The sequence below is a fragment of the Ipomoea nil genome, unplaced genomic scaffold (assembly GCF_001879475.1).
Source record: "Ipomoea nil cultivar Tokyo-kokei standard unplaced genomic scaffold, Asagao_1.1 scaffold3238, whole genome shotgun sequence".
Taxonomy (NCBI): domain Eukaryota; kingdom Viridiplantae; phylum Streptophyta; class Magnoliopsida; order Solanales; family Convolvulaceae; genus Ipomoea; species Ipomoea nil.
This window is the reverse complement of record NW_017619666.1, coordinates 1,376,297-1,395,492: the sequence shown is the minus strand read 5'-3', so window position 1 is coordinate 1,395,492 and position 19,196 is coordinate 1,376,297. Positions and strand designations below refer to the sequence as shown.

The 19,196-nt window shown below is 36.0% G+C and overlaps 2 protein-coding genes, 1 long non-coding RNA gene and 1 other non-coding gene across 4 annotated transcripts; 2 read left to right on the top strand and 2 right to left on the bottom strand.

Annotated features, from left to right (window-relative positions):
- The first annotated feature begins 466 nt into the window (after positions 1-466).
- LOC109168986 lies at positions 467-1,995 on the top strand. The gene is made up of 3 exons (XM_019317866.1): positions 467-715; positions 812-1,345; positions 1,747-1,995. Exons 1-3 carry the CDS (start codon positions 467-469, stop codon positions 1,780-1,782), a joined length of 819 nt encoding a protein of 272 aa, XP_019173411.1. The 3' UTR covers positions 1,783-1,995.
- A 407-nt stretch (positions 1,996-2,402) lies between these two features.
- LOC109169002 lies at positions 2,403-3,234 on the bottom strand. The gene is made up of 2 exons (XR_002052157.1): positions 3,117-3,234; positions 2,403-2,655 (listed from the first exon to the last, which is right to left on the bottom strand). It is a non-coding gene; the product is annotated as an uncharacterized LOC109169002 (long non-coding RNA).
- Positions 3,235-10,951: 7,717 nt separating this feature from the next.
- Positions 10,952-11,024, top strand: TRNAR-ACG. The gene has a single exon. It is a non-coding gene; the product is annotated as a tRNA-Arg (tRNA).
- A 2,180-nt stretch (positions 11,025-13,204) lies between these two features.
- Positions 13,205-18,119, bottom strand: LOC109169024 (BTB/POZ domain and ankyrin repeat-containing protein NPR1). The gene is made up of 4 exons (XM_019317920.1): positions 17,148-18,119; positions 15,294-16,035; positions 13,879-14,082; positions 13,205-13,781 (listed from the first exon to the last, which is right to left on the bottom strand). The coding sequence occupies exons 1-4, from the start codon at positions 17,679-17,681 to the stop codon at positions 13,501-13,503; spliced, it is 1,761 nt and encodes a 586-aa protein (XP_019173465.1). The 5' UTR covers positions 17,682-18,119; the 3' UTR covers positions 13,205-13,500.
- Positions 18,120-19,196: the final 1,077 nt, after the last annotated feature.

Below are 19,196 nucleotides of genomic sequence, written 5' to 3'. Positions count from 1 at the left end.
GGAAAAAAAATGGATTAAAGTATGTGAGGGTAGAATGTCTTGGAAAGGGATGTGCTTTTTATCTTAGTGCAGGTTGGGAAGAAATAACAAGGTGTTTTCAAGTGAAATCAATGAGGTTGGAGCATAGATGCAACAATGAATTCACATTAGGGATAATTAGTCAGAAGTGGGTAGAGTGGAAATATGAAGAAAAGGTGAGACAAAATCCGAGTATTGGTTATTCAGAGTTGAGTAGGGCCATTAAAGAAGAGTTGAACATCAATGTGACAGTGAGCATGTGTAGAAGGGCAATAATGGGGATTCTTAAGAAGTTGGATATAGGGTATAGAATCAATTCAAGAGGCTTAGAGATTATGCTCAAGAGTGTCTAAATTCAAATCCTGGTTCTACTGTCAAGATACAAACTACAAGTACTGTTCCTAATTCACCCTTGCTGTTTGAGAGGATTTATGTATGCTTTAATGCCATGAAAAAAGGATTCTTAGCCGGGTGTAGGAAGTTTATTGGACTTGATGGATGTTTCTTGAAGGGCAAATTGAAGGGTGAAATCCTCACAGCTGTTGGTAGGGATGGGAATAATCAGATGTACCCAATTGCTTGGGCTGTAGTTGAAATTGAAAATAGTTCTTCATGGAGATGGTTTTTGAAGCTTTTAAAGACAGACCTGGACATTGTGGACAGCAGTGAATGGACACTAATGAGTGATCAACAAAAGGTAAATAATCCTTGTTTCATTTTCTCAATCTATTTGTATTCATTTTCTCATTCTATATATTCGTATTTGTGCTCATTTTGCTTTGGTTTTGTGTAGGGATTATCTAATGTCATTCAAGGTCTTTTCCCAGGAGTTCATCATAGAAATTGTGCTAGGCATGTGCATGCCAATTGGAGTAAAAGTCACCGGGGAAAGGTTCTGAAGGGTCATTTTTGGCAGATTGCAAAGACACCAAATGAACCACAACTTGCTGAAAATTTGAAGGCTTTAGAGCAGATTGATGTTGGTGCCCGAGTTGATCTTAACAAATATCCTATGCAATTCTGGTGCAAGGCTTACTTCAAGGAAGATGTCAAGTGTGACATGGTAGATAACAACCTCAGTGAGGCATTCAATAGAACTTTGTTGAGTGCAAGATCAAAGTTTATAATTCCATTACTTGAGGATATAAGGGTAGCAACAATGAAGAGGGTAGCAAAGAAAAAAACATTGGCTGAAAACTGGAGAGGGAATTATGGCTCATTGGTGTTGAAGAAGCTCAATGAAAACATACTTGGGAGTGCAGGTTGGGATGTGACATTCAATGGAGTTGAGGGGTATGAAATAAAAAAGGGCAGATTTCAATTCAAGGTAAATTTACAATTGAGGACTTGTTCTTGTAGGCTTTGGCAATTGACTGGTATGCCATGTCGTCATGGCATTTGTGCCATATTTCACAAAGGACACCAGCCTGAAGAGTACATACATGAATGCTATAGTAAGGAGCTTTACTTGAAGACTTATGAGCATGTAATCCAGCCACTGAATGGAGAAACTTTTTGGCCAACCACTGAAGGTGATGAGATACATGCTCCTGTTCCAAGGAAGATGACTAGTAGGCCAAAAAAGAAAAGAAAGCTTGAAGATAATGAAAAACAGAAGCAAAAAATCAGTTCAGAGGTTAAGAAGTTGTCAAGAAAAGGAAGAATTATGACATGTCAACTATGCAAGGGAAAAAGACATAATAAACGATTTTGTCCTACACTATCAAGCCAACAAGCAGAATCTGCCAGTTCTTCTGCTGTTAGAGGAAGAGGAAGACCATCTACTACTGCAAGGGGGAGAGGGAGAGTGAGAGGACGTGGAAGAGGGACAGACTTGTCACAGGAAAGCTTTGTTGGAATGTCAGGTAAATTAATTGAATAGAATTATTCATGTAGATGACTGTTAGCAATGCTTGATTAATTGACAATGATTCTTTATTTATGTAGCCTGCATGGAGTGAAGCTCAATGGAACAATGAAGGCAGATGAAGTTGAAGATTAATGGAGTCACTTTTTGTTGTTTTTTTTTTTTTTTTTTTTTTTTTTTTTTTTTTTTTTTTTGTGTCTTTGTAGATTACTAGCTAGTGTTTATATAGTGACTTCTTTTGTCTTTTCACTAGCTAGATACTGAAAAAATGTATATATGTGAATATGTGAATTTGGGCATACAATGCTTTATTATGTGAATTGAATTAATTTGGCAGAATGTGAATTGAGAGGTTTTTTATTATGGGCAGAATGTGAATTGGCAGTTTTTTTATTATGGGCAAGTTGTGAATTGAATTACAGTACTATGTATGTGGATGTAAAAATTGAATACAGTGCTTGGCAAATTTTAATTGAATACAAATGTCATTGGCAGCTAGTACATTACTCCAACAAACTCATTGTATTACCATCTCAAACCAATAATTTTGCTACAAGCACACCAACTACAATAATGAGAACAAAACATTTTTTCTTAGTATTTTGTTTTCTTTTTCTAATATCATTATAGTCATTTACAATTACATCTCGCACACCTCCTATTTCACGATTCAAAGAAACTACCATGACGTTTATGTCTTCGTGCTCATATTTTCCTCTCCTTGGTAGGTTTTGATCCTTCCATAAAAAAAATCCATAACCATTTCCATCCTGGACATGTTAATAAGAAACAAAAAAAATCATAAATTCGAAGAAGATGAAAAAAATACTAGAATCAATAAAATACTAGATGAAAAAATCATAAATCATAAATCTGCTAACAAATTTTTTTACTGGAAAATCAATAAACATATACTAGAATCATGGAGTCCATGTAAAATACTAGAATCAATTTTTTTTATAAAGGGAATACTATAATCAATTAATTACAGAAGAAACAAAATAAAATCTGGAAAATCATGAAGTTCATGTACAATACTGGAAAATCAAGTAAATCAAGTTCATAGATGAAGGATTATATTCATTGTATTCACAGCATGATCATATTCATTATATTCATTGTAATATGAAATTCATAGACCCCACTTTGGAAAGGAAATACAAATGATTATATTCATCAACATCACATGCAGTTCACAACATAAACATCAGCATCACAGTTCACAACGTACCTTATTCAGCCGCCATGTCTTCAGTTCGTCGATTTCGCCGATTAAAGAATCAAATTGGGGATTTAGTCAATTTCGCACCGCAGTCGTCGAAGAATTCAGACTTGGAGTCGAACAATAGGGTTTGGGTAGAATTTAGGGGGAATTTGGATAATAGGTCACGACTGATTAAGTTATTATTATTTTTTATTTAATTAAGCTGATATGGATTCCACGTCACTAATAAATAAGGCGTGCAAACCGGTGCCATGTCATATTTATTACCGGATAACCTACAAAAAGTGCTAGGCGAAAAAAAATAATTAGTTTATGGCTCAAAATAGCACTTATTAAAGTTCATGGTGCGGGGTGAATAATTGGGAATAGTTCATGGTGCGGGATGGCACTTTAGCCTTTAATATTATATATACTATGTACGTACACATGACTTACCATACACAAACAAAATGCACCTGTAACATTCCAACTTTCCTTTTTCCTTTTTTTTTTTTTTTTCTGCAGGGTTGTTTACAGATTTTTTTTTTTTTTGGTTTTTTTTCCGTTTCTGTTTCGTTTGTTTTTTTCTTTTGCTTCTTTTTGATATTTTAATAGTAATATGAATATAATAATAATAATATTATTATTATTAATTATTACCGCACTTTTGCCGCGGTTTTTTTTTTTTTTTCAAATTCAGTATAATTTAAACACAAACGATTTAATGGGACTAAAAAATCACAATCATCGCAATTAATCCACCGCCCCTAACAACTGGACCCGGAGCATGAAAGAGAAGTTCGAAGAAATTCATGATCAATTGAAACTCTTTTTACCCATGCACAACAATAACTCGATGCCACGCAAACTGTCACTTCGCTTTAGCTCGTTCCTTTATTGGATTGTTAAAACATACTTCTCTTGCATTTTAATATCCCTGGACATTAAAAGGAACCATGAAAATATACCTTCTTCTTCGAAGATTTAAATGAGATAAGAGCACAGAAAATTTTGGACAGATTTGTGCCTTCCCTTTCCCTCGAATTTTGACCCTTCAACAGTCATTTTCAAGCTTAGGTGTCTTCATGAAAGTCGTAGCTCTGTAAGTTAGCTTTCCAACATTACCTAGATCATCTCAATCGGACTATTATAGACCGAGATATGACCAAAATACCAAACAATGGGGCCAATTGTTGCGTGAATGCATGATTTGACAATTATTTTCCATTCCAAGACTTGCAATGCTTCCTAGACTTGTTCTCCTCCTTCTCATGCCAATAATTAATGTGTGCTTGAATAAAATCACTATCTTGGACGAAAATATAAAAATTTTGTTATGACTGAACTTAGACAATAAAATTTCTAAGCTGCCTACGTACTCCTGAAAAGGAGATCAAGTCAAACGTAGTTCAAAATTTTTTTTAAAAAGTAAAGTCGTTCATAGTTTAGACTCATGCGGGCCAGGAGCGTCTTGACTTGGGCCCACCCATAGACAAGCGAGATGCATTAGCAGTTTAACCACGTGCTGCATTTTTGGTGGATTATCAAGTAGTCTCGTTTACTTAATAGGCCAACTTGCGCATCACTTTCATCAATCAAGTTGTACATGCCCCCGCAACCGGGATCTCATCATGTCAATTAATGTGGAATGAAGACGGCACCTCATCTTGAATTGGTGTCGCTCCATAACCTGAATCAAGGTCTTCTTTTCCTTCTTGCACATGGGTGTATATGATGGTCTTTGGCTGGACCTTCAAGACTTCGCTGCATGAAACATGGACATCAACTTCTCGTCTCATACGAGAGGGAACTATACTTCTAAGCCTTTTTGAAGACTCTATTTCAATAGAAGTGTCGGTGTGTTCTTTTAAAACTCGAGCAGCTCCGAGTCTGTCATGTACGGACTTCCTCTTAGCAGGTTTGAGATTTGACCCAAGCCTATGAAAGGCTGACCGTCGTGGTTCTACCTCGCCAATCCTATCAAAGACTGATTGCCTCTTGTGTTGTTCCTCCTCATCGGGAGACGTGATGGCTGACCGTCGTGGTTCTACCTCGCCAATCCCATCAAAGACTGATTACCTCTTGTGTTGTTCCTCCTCATCGGTAGACGTGATGCAATTACTTGCGGCTCTGTTTATGGAGATCCGCACTAGTTTAGAGAGCCCATAGCCTAATCCTTTACGTTCATGCGGTCCCTGGTGATTTGACTTGCCTTTACCGCCGGCTTCTGGGATAAGCTTCCCCAACTTCTGCGGCTCCTTGGGATTGTAGCCAGCTTTAGCTAGAAGTTTATAAGCATTGGGGTCGAAGCCATTAGTGCGCTTAACAGGCAACATTTCATCTATTCCATCCCGAGCATCGTTATCTTTGGTTTTTTCTCCAAGCGGTTTGGTTGGGGGAGCTTTCAATGGTTCAATTCTTGTAAGCGGGAAAACAAGTTCCTTATTGCAATGAGCTTGGTCTACGACTTGTTTGCCTTTCCACTTTGGATCGGGAGGTGTGTCAATATTGATTTTGTCAATCTCTTCAACAATAACTTGTTTCTTTAAGTAAAATTTTCCGTCTGCAAAGTATGATTCTGCTTCAATGAAGGGACTTTCATCAGCGATCACCTTTTCTATCACACCGCCTTTTTCAAACATGAGGCATTGGTGCCATGATGAGGGGACTACTCCGTTCTCATGTATCCAAGGTCGGCCTAGCAACAAATTGTAAGACGTCTTTGCATCTATCACATAACATAGTGTATTTGAGTTCAATGTTCCGACCCTGAGATCGAGTCTGGTGGTACCTAGTGCCCTTTGCGCACCTTGATTAAAACCTTGAATCATCAGGCGGCTTTGAGAGAGCTCGTCGGTAGAGATGCCAAGTTCTTTCATAGCTCAGAGTGATAGAATATTCACAGCCGATCCTTGATCAATCAAAATCCTTTTGATTCCTTGCTCGCGTGCATAACCGTCTACGAACAATGGGCGATTGTGTGGTGCATCACCAAGCAATAGATCTTCATCTTTGAAAATTATCTCTGCAGTGTAAGACGCGGCTTTGCGAGTTTGGACCTCGTTGCTTCCTTCAATCAAGGGGAATGAAGATTCTCCCACTTCAACATGTTCTTCATTGGTATTCAAGCAAGTTCCAAGAATGTCTGTTCTACTCAGGCGAAACCCCTTTGGCATGTATTGAGCTAGGATAACTGGTGCCCGTGGCTTGTTGGGAAGTCCTTTCTTCTTCGAGTCATGGACAGGGTCCCTTGCCGACTTCTTCTCAACCCATTGCTTTGTCATTTTCTTCAATGGTCTAATATGACTAGCAGGATCAAGTTGTGATGGTTTTAAATACTGGACGCCAGCATGCGTTACTCTAAATGGAAGTGTGCATTTATGTTGCTTGCCCCCATTATTCTCCTCATCTTCTATAAGTAATGGAGCAAACTTCCCACATGAAATTTGGTTTATGATTGCGCTAGCATCCGCAAGCTCTATCTTTCCATCACGAGCAAGCCCCATCACTTTATCCTTAAAGACGAAGCATTTTTCAATCGGGTGTCCGAGGAGACGATGATACTTGCAATAGTTGAGGTCATCTACCCTAGAAGCTTCTTCGGGGCGCTTCATCTCAGGCAACTCAATTAATTTGAGTTTCAGCAACTCGTCAAATATAGGAGAAACGTCAGAATCCAAGAATGGATATTGTTTCTCTTGCCACTCTTCCACAATTGTTTTTCTAGCTCCCCTTGATGGGCCAGTGAATGATCTTTGCTTGGGCTTCTCAGCCACTTTGGTAAAAACCCGCATTGGTCCTGTCATCACGTTCATCGTCTCTTTTTTCTCTTGCTTTGGAAAGAACTTACTCCATTTGTTACGTCTTGGTTTGCAGGTGCCTTTGATGAGCCGGGCATACTTGACATACTTAATCCCCCATTAGCTTCAATACTCAATTCCATGTCATGAGCACGACTGGATAGTTCTTCAAATGTTCTAGGCTTGATTCCCTGCAAGATGTAAGAGAGCTCAAAGTGCATGCCTTGGATGCACATTTCAATTGCGGAGCTTTGTGATATCCTCTCTTTACAGTTAAGGCACAACTCCCTCCATCTCTCGATGTAAGCGCCCGCACGCTCACCCTTCCATTGGTGGGTAGTGGTTAGCTCCAAGAAGCTGACAGTCCTTCTTGTGCTATAGAAGCGGGTCAAGAACTCGCGCTCCATATCATTCCAGCTATCAAAGCAACCATGCTCCAAGTCGGTGTACCAATCAAAGGCAGTGCCCTTCAGAGAGCGGACGAACTGCTTGACGAGGAGATCTCCGTATGTTCCTGCATCATTACAGGTTTCAATGAAGTGGGCGATGTGCTGCCTTGGGTTGCCTTTTCCATCAAACTGCTGGAACTTGGGAGGTTGATAGCCCAGCGGCATCTTCATTTCTTCAATCCTCTGAGTATAGGGCTTAGTGTAAGTATATGAAGATTTTCCTCCCTCGAGCTTCCCCTTAATTGCTCCCATGATGTAGTCGTTCAACTGGTCTACAGGTATCATGCCCTCAGAAATTGGAATACTCTTCTCAGCGGGTGGTGGACGCGAGATTGTCTCTTCCATTCCTGGCCTACTTTCATGACGCGGTGACTCGACATCAATCTCATCCTCTTGGGTTTGAGGCTGCTTCTCGGAAGCTCGACTTGTTTCGTCGTTTCTTCTGCTTTCAACCTTTTCACTGAGCTCATTGATTCTCCTTTCTTGGTTATGCATGAACGTAGTTATCCCCTCAAGACCTTTGGTGATGTTTGCTAGTTGTTCCTCCACCGAAGCTGCGTTCGTCGTCATAACGGGCATGACTGTGTAGCTGTGAGTCAATTCCGACGATGTTTTCTGCAGAGGTGATGATTGAGATGTAGGAGACGAGCTGCCACTGCTAGGGGTTCCTTTTGGGGGAGTCATACTCTTGCTGCTGGGAGTTCCTTTTGTGGTAGTAGGGCCCATATGACTCTTGTCGCCAACAGTTTCTCTCGTCGAAGATGAACCCTTGTCATATGCAGCTTTCCATGACTTGGTGGAGTTGCTTTCAATCCTTCGGACGATGTTACGAACCATGTTCTGGGTCTCGTTCAGTTGCACCCCTAGGTTCCTCACTCGGCTCCGAGTCATTGCTCCTTCCACATTTTGGCTATCACCGGAACCGGCCACGGATGATGCCTTGGAGCGGGTAGCTTGAGCATAAGTCATCTTGGAGGAGGGATTTCTTGATGCCATTTGGATTCCTTCCTTATAGAGCTCGTGAATCAATAGTGAAGAGATGGGAGGCAGAGTAGTCCCACTGGGCGTGCCAAAATCTGTAAACACAAAAAAGAGTAAACTTTGTATATATATTCACAAAATTCCTTGTACAGCGTGTGTATAATTCAATTCAGGTACAAAATCTCTGTCTAGTCCTCTGATTCTTCACTGACGTTATCTATGGAAGTGCCTCCGGGATTCAAATAGCGTAGCCTCCGGGATTCAATTGGCGCGTGCCTCCGGGATTCAAGTGGCGTAGCTTCCGGGATTTAAGTGGCGTAACTTCCAACAACGAGCGTCAAGAATTTAGAAGTAATCAACCCTGCAAAGTTTCAAAACACATGCAATGGATTCAAGCTGCTTTAAGATCCTCAAACGCCTTCAAAAGACTTCAATATCTTCGAGACAATCAATTCTGCAAAGCTCCAAAGTACCTGCAATGGATTTAAATTGCCTGCAAAATCAACAAAAAATGCCTTCAACTTCAAGCGTTATTCAATGCCTTCAAGCTCTTCAAATGCTCTCAACTCCTTAAGTCTTCAAGTTCTTCAAGCTTTCAAGTGTTTCAAGCTTTCAAGTGGTGTGTTGGAATGAAAATGAAGGCCCTATTTATACTAAAAGCTTAACCAAAATTCTTCAACCAACTCCCCTTTTTAGTTAACTAATTAATTAATTAATTAATTAATTAATTAGGAAAATGAACATTGTCCAAGATCAAGTCTAGGTTCATTATTGTATAATCTAATTCAAATTCAAATTAAATTATAATTATCTAATTCAAATATAATAAAATTAATATTATATTTAAATTATAATTATAATTTAAATTCAAATATGAAGTGGGCTTGGGCTAACTAATCAATTAATTCAATAGTCCAAATCTTATTTAATTGGACTAATTAAATCAATTTAATTTCTATGATCCAATTAATTAAATTGGCCCAATAATCAATCCTGATGTCGGTCCAATAAACATTTATCAGTCCATTTGTTAGGTTCGAATTTTCTGTGTCTACAAGTTCGAAGAGACCTTATGATTTACCAAATTATTTCCTAATTTTCTGGTAGCTGAACAAAGAAGGATACTGATTGATTAATTAATTAATCTTGTATAATCCACATTATTGTATAATTCAAATTATTTCCGTCACTGTAAAGGAATTAATGGCTCTGCCGTTGTTGATGGATACTTGGAGGCGGCGGTTTTCGGCCGTTGTTGCAAAGGAAGAAGAAGAAAGACGGAGAAGAATGGAGGGGAAGGAAGAAAAATAGTGAAATGACTCTTTTGCCCCCATTTATAAATAATTAAAAATGGTTTATATTTTTCCGGTGAAAATTGGCCGGCAAGACCAAATCTGCTAACAATTGCATAGTTAAATGACTAAATTGAGAGTTTTAAAAGTCAAGTACTCAAATTACCAACACCCCAATAGTCACAGAACCAAAAGTGCAATTTGTTCTAAAAGATATTGTGCAATAATTATGCACGAAATGAAAATTACAAAATAATTAAGAACGAAAATAATAGGTACTAAAGAATTATACGAAAGAGCAACTTAAATATGAGCAAGGGTAAGAACTAGAGACAAAACTAACAATTACATCCTAATAACATAAACATGAAAATTATAATTCTCCCATAGTACAAAAATCTGTTTAATTGGAATAATTGCAAGAGACTCCGTTAAGCTATGGGCTGTTTGTACAAATATGTTCATTTATAGAGCAACACTTTTTGCCTTCAAGGAGTCCAATAATGAAATGTAATGCATTGTTTTTTGTACATTATTTTGCCTTTGCGCCTAACTCTGTAGCCATGACAATTGACAACGATAGTTTGCACCACAAGCCAGATTTTTATTTATTTATTTTGGTGACCAGGGGCCCACCAAACACTACTCAAGAATGTCTACTAAATAAATTTTGATTCTATTAATGCAATGACACACAAACAACATATGAAAGGTTAATCGCACTAGAAGACATTGTGTATCATGCTTCATCTACTCACTACCCCTTTCATGACTATATTTATTTATTTTGCACTTATTTTTGAGTGATGTTAGTGTTAATTTGTATTAGTTGTTTTTGTAAAATACGATAATGACATAATTTAGAATATAAGCATCTAAATTCAATCACAACTTCAATTTTATGGTGTTTAATAACATTTTCTTCCCACCATAATTTTTTCCTATATGTATTATATATGGCGGTTGTTAATCATACTTTTATTTTAAAAATTAAATAATATATACAACAGTGTTTAAATAAACTATGACATTTTCTAATTTTGAAATTGAATGTCATAATATTTGTTCAAAGTACACATAAATAAACACAAATTATTAGTTATTTCTGAGGTACCACTCCTTGAGCTCACATTTATTTTATATATATATATATATATATATATATATATATATATATATATATATATATATATATATATATATATATATATATATATATTTATTTATTTATTTATTTATTTATTTATTTATTTATTTATTTATTTTTTCTTTTTAATTTTTTTGTCCGGATACTGCATCTAATTTGTCCATTTAAATTTATTTATTCAATAGATTACAAGGACTTCATGGCCCAATGGATAAAGCGCTGGTCTACGGAATCAGAGATTCTGGGTTTGATCCCCAGTGAAGTCGATTTGCTACTTTTGTGGTTCAGCGTTAGCTCCCGCCTCCCGTAGTGAGTAGTCAATTTTTAACGTGAATATTTTTACATTCGATGCTAAATTATAAGGAAAATTAATGATTTCCTAAAATTGGTCCTTGGATCAATTAGTCATACTTTCCTTAAGTGAGATAGTGCAATCATTATGCTGTGGAACCGTCTTCACCTTACAAGGTGAATACGATTTTATGTTCATAATTACTTAACTATATGTTCAGAATTATAAAGTTATGTATTCATAATTTTTAAACTTCATATTCATAATTATTGAACTCTATATTCACAATTACAGAATTCTATGTTCATAATTACTAAATATGTGTCAATAATTATAAAGTTATATATTCATAATTTTTTAACTTCATATTCACAATTATTGAATCTCTATATTCATAATTACAAAATTATATGTTCATAATTATATTCACAACTCTATGTTCATAATTATAGAAATATATGTTCATAATTTTTAAACTATATATTCATAATTATGAACAGTTTTGGAACCGGTTCCACATCATAATTTGCCGAGATAGTGTATCCTCCAATCCGATAGTAATGGGCCTAAGTCGATCCAACCACTTGGGTTGCAATCGTTATGCCATGGAACCGTGTTCACCATTCATGGTGAACACGGTTCCAACGGTATTAGTACACCGTTATCTTTTTTTTTTTTTTTTTTCCTTAATTAATTGCGTGACTTTTTTTCTTCATTTTCACATTTCGCGGTTTCACTTTAATTTGAGGTGAGCAATGATTTCGGACATTTATAAATTATGAATTCATGCCTGCACATTCACTTTGGAACCATGCCTACACATTCCCGTCCGAAATCACGGACATTCATAAATTATGAATCTATGCCTGCACATTCACTTTGGAACCATGCCTACACATTCACTTTGGAACCATGAGATTATGAATTTTCTGTTATAAGGTTATGAATTTTCAGTTATGAGATTATTAATTTTCAGTTATGAGATTATGAATTTTCTGTTATGAGATTATGAATTTTCTGTTATGAAATTATGAATCTACATTACATTCATAATCTCATTCTCATAACAGAAAATTCATAATTTAATAAATATTTTACTTTTATGCGATTATGAATTTTCTGTTATGAGATTATGAATTTTCATTACATTCATAATCTCATAACAGAAAATTCATAATTTGATCAAACGGCGCCGTTAACTCCACATCTGCGATTTTTTATTTTTTTATTTTTTTGCGTAAAAACGACGTCGTTTGGACTTGTGTTCACCATTCACGGTGAACACGTTTTCAGGGCATAATTTGCGCTTGGGTTGTGGTCGAATATTGGACCATCCTTATCTAACACATCATCTATTCCCCAACTTTCTTGTTGTTCACAATGTCGATAGTCTAAGAAGGTAGAAAAATATAACTATTTGCCGATGCTTCTCCCATGGATTGTAAAAGTGTCTTGCGCCGACATGTTTTTCAAAGAATCAATACAACCAATTTTCAATATTATAATTAATTGCAATTAAAACTATGTCATTTGTAATTGGTTGCATTGGTAACATATATATTGAGTTTTCTTTCTTTCTGGTACATTTACTAATAACTTCTGATTTTACCATTTTCTTCCTAATTTTGTCTACACCATTTCAATTCTATAGATGATTCATCATCATATGAGTTTTGTTTAAATTTATTTTCTGTTTGTATATATTAACTTCATAATAGTGTTAGTATATATAAACATTTTAACTCAAATCTTACGATGGTTAAAACCAAATTTAAAATTTTTTTTATTTCTTTGAGATTCAACAATTATTCAACTACATATAATTATATATTTTATAGTGTAAATTGTTGAATGTTGAATATTTTTTTTTTTTTAGTACTACTCGCCCTCATTAGGGCTCGAATACTTTGTTAGAATAAAATATGATAAATAGTCAAATAGATATAAAATTCTAAACAAATTAACAATTTAATTTTGGTTTAATAAATTGCTATAATTAAACTAGTGTGTGTGAAAATTGAAACTAAAGAATATATCAATATTGTCAAATAAAACTGAAGTGTAATTCAAATAATACATACTTCGTGATTCATGTTGCTACATAGACCATGGTCCATAATAAAATTTGCCCAGATTAGAGCCAAAAATCAAAGATGCTCAAAATAATGCTACCTTTATTTCTTAGTGGTCCTTATCTGTCAAAAATGGAACTACAAGTTTTACAGGTGGGATTTTGTTTAACATAAAAGCAAGTGCCACACTCTAATGATTGATTATGCCCTTAAACTTTCCCTAATAGAGAACTTGAGATACCCACTTCTTCTGACCAACTAATGTTATTTTTCTTTCTAAACCTTGCTTTGCAATGTACAACAGACACTGAGCATAGACATTCACCATGGGGGTTGTATTTGTGATGTACAACAGAATGATTTTCTTCTGCTACTTATTTACAAACCAGGCTTTTTAAAGGGGAGCTTACCATTGGAATTAACAGCCGCCAAAGATGTTGAGGAAGAAGATGATGAGATGTTGGCCTTGTCAAATTCCTCTTTATCCTCTGTGAAAGCTTTGGTCAGAATTTCTTGAAGTTCTAAGTACCTTTGCTTCTTCGCTTGTCGCTCTTCTGGTGTCTCATTCCCCATGCAAGCAATCTCCGATAAGTCTTCATTGTCCATGATTTTATTCAGAACTTCAGAGCAGCGTGGGAAAAAGCGCTTTCCTAGTTCCACTGCCAAAACAAAGGCATGTGGAGCGATATTAATTTGGGTTGCAGCTAACCTTTATGAGATCTCGAGTGTCATGAAAAATAGTAAGAAAAGGAGTACCTGTTTTGGAAAGTGCCCTCATCCGATTCAGATGCTCATCTTTGAGCTTGAAAGGTACGTCATTCAAATCCACAGTCATCCTCCGTGCATCAGCCATATTCTTGTTGATGATGCTTGCTAGAGGGAACTCAGAAGTACCGTCAACTTGGGCAATATCCATTGCGACTTTAGCTTCTATTGGAAATAGAAGTTTAGCCAACCCAACTGGACAAACAAACCCAACCGTCAATCACCAATATGTTAGTTCTATCTTTATTCTTCAACACTAAACAGTCAAGATCAATCAAGTTTGACAGAACACCCAACATCTTAAGATAAAATTGAAAGGCAACTATCCTATAGAATTATTTCCTTGCTCCCTCATATGGTCTTGTCATAGGAGCAAAAGAGCATAAACACAAGCAAATACTGGGTTCCCAAAGAATAGTTAGGGAAATTATGCAAGTAAAATACTAAAATTTACATTGACTTTGGCATGAAAGTAACAATATTTATGGAATTGATGATCACTGCCATTTTTTAAATTTGTTTAAAGAATAAGGGAGAAAATAAGTGAGGGTGTGGTGTTGTAGAAATGCACAGTTCAAGCAGAAGTTCTTCAAGAGAATTGATTTCCCTCCATTATGGTAAAACTTACAAATGGGAGATGCTATACTTCTATAGTAATCCAAAAAAGGAAGAAATCAAGAATGAAAACCTAAACTATAAACTACACAGGTCAAGAAGCTTGGATGCCTTCTATAACAAAACTAAAATATCCATTCTCGGGATGTTTGAGGTATAAAAGAAGACTCTTAAAAGAACTAGGATAAGTATCAAAGCATTAAAAACAAGGGAAATTTTCATGGATGAATTTAAAATTAAAGAAACTAATTTAAAGAAAAAGTTGTAACAACCATCTCCTGATCACTAGGATTTAACATAGCTGGGAAGCTTGTACAAGTAAATTTAGCGAACAATTACATGAAGAGTGTAGATTAGCAATTTAACATTGCACCCAGTTTTGAAATCCCCATGCCAAAATGACAATAGCAGTTGAGTTATCTGCTGGAAATACCTATTTTTAATTAAATGACAAAAATCCCTTTTTTTAAAATCATATTGGCTTTTAGGTGAGAGAAAACGCAACAATGCTAACCTAGACAATTAATGTTGTAGGTTAAAAAATCCACTGACTGGAGGTCAATCATATTGATCTCATCCAATTAGAGAAGCAGATCTCATATTGAGACCGAAAAAAGTTTAAGAAACATAAATTGTTTGTTTTGTTACACCTAAAGTTGATATCAATAGAAGGTGGCCAATTATAAGACAAAAAAGAGATCGTGTGCAGTGAATAAACCACAATAAATAACCAATCTAATAAAACGATGATGCTGATAGAAAAAGGGACAAAACTGAGAACGATTTTTTACCTCTATTTTCAAGGTACAACAACTTCATACGCAGATCATCACCAGCCATAGCAAGAGATACTGAAGCTTCTCCTAGTAGCGGATCTCTTCTTTCTGCTTGCTCCAGAATCTCTATACACAACCGTTCCTTTGGAGCTTTTCCTTCCTCTGCAGATTTATAATCCACGGCCCGAGTGAGCCTTTTTGCAATTTGAAGTGCTTTCCTGCCATCCGATGTCAAATCAGAAGGTCTAGCTCCCTTTGTCAAAAGGGACACTATAATTTTAGGATCTTTTCTCGTTGCAGCGACATGCAACACCGTGTATCCCCTCAAATTTCGATGGTTGACATCTGCAATTGCCAAATCAAGTAGATCTACTGTAGTCTTCGCATCACAATAGGCTACAGCATAGTGGAGAGCATATGCATCATCTAAATTAGTATGCCCCTCTTTTAATAGCATCCTCACCAATTCAACATCATCAGATTCCAAAGCTCTGTGTATTCTCTTCACATGTTTATCTGGAAACCCGTTGCTTTCTGGCAGTTGCAAGCCAAGCTCCATGCGGGAATCAGTAATTTGCTTCACAATGTGAAAAGGCAATGCCTTTTCAAGAGTTATTATATCAACATCTGATTTGACAATAATATCAATGCAGGTGGCAAGTAATGCCTCACACCCTTTACCACACATGTTTGCGACAGACAAAACCATCAGTACATCATCCGCTGCAGCCTTATTGAGAATATCTAGAAGCTGTCTCTGCAACATAAAAAGAAAGATGCAACTACTACTAAGGAATAAATATGGAATATTTTACCTAATTAGGATCCACAAGCATTTGAATTTCAAAAGGAATTGCACAGGACAATGGCTTTCATTGCATGTAACTTGTTTGAACCGCATGGTTGAGTCAAGTTTCCATACAAATAGTGGTATTATTTAGCATATCAAGAACTAGTAACACGTTAGTTTCAAGACTAATGCCTTAGTTCACAAAATCTTGCCAGCACAAGTTATTTTTCATGATAGATGGCAACCTCATTTAGCATGTTCCAGTTTCTAACATTTACCAAATTATACATTCTTGAAAAACATGGTGACACAGTTTTGACCTCATACTTGTACATTGATACAAAACATCCATATATTTCATATCTTCAAGTAGCCTACTAGCCTCTAGACCTTGATTCCTTGTTAAACAGGAACAATTAATAAGGAATCAACATACATTATTTCAGAATACAATGATATGCAAAGCAAGCATTATGCTATATTCATATAGAGATCAAGAATTAATTCCACCAAAGGTCTCTTGTCTTTGGTGGCAATTCCAAAATTAGTCCCAGACTATCGTTTTTGCCATTTAATATTCCAGACTATTATTTTTTGGACACTTTTAGTCCTTCTCATGAATTTTCTTATTTTTAGTAAGAGCATTTTTGTCTCTTCATATTTTTCTCTTGTTATTTTTCATGTTTCAACCGGTTTAATTGGTTTAGGACTTCACTAAAAACCAGTTGAAAAATGTAGTTACTAAAAATCAGAGGTTAACTAAAGTTCTAAACCAATTCAACCTGTTGAAACCGGAAAAATAACAAAAGAAAAATATAAAAAGACAAAAATGTCATTACTAAAAATAGGAAATGTCATGAGAAAGACTAAAAGTGCACAAAAAATAATAGTCTAGGATATTAAATGGCAAAAAAATGATAGTATGAGACTAAATTTGGAATGACCTCTGGTGGAATTAACTCGAGATCAATTAACAACAAAGGCATATGCATAATAAAGATATAGGGAGTAAGTAAAGTACTAACTGGCGATTGTTCTGAACCCCATAATTGAAGCAGATTGAGAAAACAGTGCAATACCTGAAACTTTGTGATCAACTCTGATATCTGAAAAGTAAAGGAAGCATATAAAAGCTCCACCATGAATTCCAATGCCGGCCTACAAGCTACATGTGAGCACTCAATGTCAACACAGACGCATACATCCTTGGGCGAACCTCTAATTTTTCCACAATAAAGGTAAGCCAAAACAGTCACTACGGCATCATAGCTCACCTCATACTCCTTCATCAACTCTTTCAAAACCAATTTCACACTTTTATCTTTCCCACTAAATACGCTCCTGAAGAACGGACTCCTCGCGGATAGAATACACCGGTGCACCGGAATTTCCTTGCCACAGGCCGCCACCAGCTTTGCATCGGCGAAGAAATCAAAGTCCGGCGAGGAAGACGCGTCAAACACTGATTCCAGAGTTTCTGAGAGGCGCTTGAACGCTGTAACGTCCAGCGGCGAGGGTTCCGGCGAAAATGTCTCGTTGGCGCCGGCGACACAGCATATACTACTGCTCATACTAATATCATTCGAGTCCGAAAACCCCATTCTTACATCCATTATACAGTTCTTCTATATAACCAAAAAAACAGCATAAACATGACAAAGACTGCAGTCCAATTATCCAAAAACAGCAAAAACTTCAGTTATTACTGTACGTAAAAGGGAAACAGAACAGAAAAACAGGGACGACATCAATAACAGAGCCCATGAAGTTGGATAAACTTGCAGACAACAAGGTCAAAATCTAGGTTTACAACCAAGGTCAAGGAAGAACGGCAAAAATTACAGCGGAGAAGAGCGAAGGCGCCACAGCAGAGGCTAGAAGAAGATGAGAGAGAGAAGATGGTCGTGCAATTGAGAGAAATTAGAGGTGAAGCAGAGAAATCTGCAGGAAATGCAGAGAATTTGGGGAAGAAGACAGAGTGAGGAATAAAAGTCAAAGGAGAGAGAGAGATAGAGATGGCGGGATGATGACTGAAACTGGGTGATAAAAATTATAAAAAAAAAAAATGTATGTGGAGAAGAGAGGGAATCTGCGACAACTGATGACGTAACGGTGCTTGCGGCTTCACCGCAGATGCATACGTCCCTCCCATCCTGGCCGTTCAATGCACATGGCTTATTGCTTGTATGACGCAGAGCTTATTTACGTAGAATGGTAGATGTTCTCTTTATGATAGTTAGGTGACTAATTTACAGTAGATTAGATTGGTAGATATTCTATTTATGGTATTATTACTATTATTTTATTTTATTTTTGCCATGCAAAAAAAAAATGTTATTATAAATTTAAAAATAAAAAGTAAATAAATTGAAAAAACATTAAAATAAAAATATAATAGCTAAGACCGTGTGGTCTAATGGCACTAAGATTGCACTTCCATATGGGAGATCGTGGGTTCTCGCTTCAGTGGTGATGAGACTCGAAAAAAACAATATAATAATATAGTGTGACTCATTTGTGTTTGTAGGTATGAACAGATACTACATTGTAATACAATTTAAAAAATAATATAATAATATAGTGTGACTCATACTACATTGTAATAGAGTCGAAAAAAACAAGTATAATAATTTAGTGTGACTTTACAATCACATATATTTAACTATAAAGTGTGACTCATTTGTGCTTGTAGGTATGAACAGATACTACATTGTAATAAAGTCAAAAAAAATAATATAATAATATAGTGTGACTCATACTACATTGTAATAGAGTCGAAAAAAATAATATAATAATATAGTATGACTTCACAATCACGTATATTTAACTAGATAAAGTGTGACTCATTTGTGCTTGTAGGTATGAACAGATACTACATTGTAATAGAGTCGAAAAAAAACAATATAATAATATAGTGTGACTCATACTACATTGTAATAGAGTCGAAAAAAATAATATAGTGTGACTTTACAATCACATATATTTAACTAGATATTTATTATTGTTTTTTTTTTTTTTTTTGAAAGTTACTGGCTCTATTACATTGTAGTATCTGTTCATATACTTTCTCAACCTACTGAAACACAAAGAACCAATAACACCTCCACTGAGGCTCGAACTTATAATCT

What these genes read in the sequence shown, in the direction of transcription:
- LOC109168986 (XM_019317866.1), top strand. Translation starts at nt 467, where the DNA reads ATGAAAAAAGGATTCTTAGCCGGGTGTAGGAAGTTTATTGGACTTGAT. An exon ending in TAATGAGTGATCAACAAAAG is followed by an intron (nt 716 to 811) that starts GTAAATAATCCT and finishes GGTTTTGTGTAG; the next exon opens with GGATTATCTAATGTCATTCA. An exon ending in AGGGCAGATTTCAATTCAAG is followed by an intron (nt 1,346 to 1,746) that starts GTAAATTTACAA and finishes TACACTATCAAG; the next exon opens with CCAACAAGCAGAATCTGCCA.
- LOC109169024 (XM_019317920.1), bottom strand. Translation starts at nt 17,681, where the DNA reads ATGGATGTAAGAATGGGGTTTTCGGACTCGAATGATATTAGTATGAGC. An exon ending in AGTTGATCACAAAGTTTCAG is followed by an intron (nt 16,036 to 17,147) that starts GTATTGCACTGT and finishes TTTATGTTGCAG; the next exon opens with AGACAGCTTCTAGATATTCT. An exon ending in GTTGTACCTTGAAAATAGAG is followed by an intron (nt 14,083 to 15,293) that starts GTAAAAAATCGT and finishes TTGTTTGTCCAG; the next exon opens with TTGGGTTGGCTAAACTTCTA.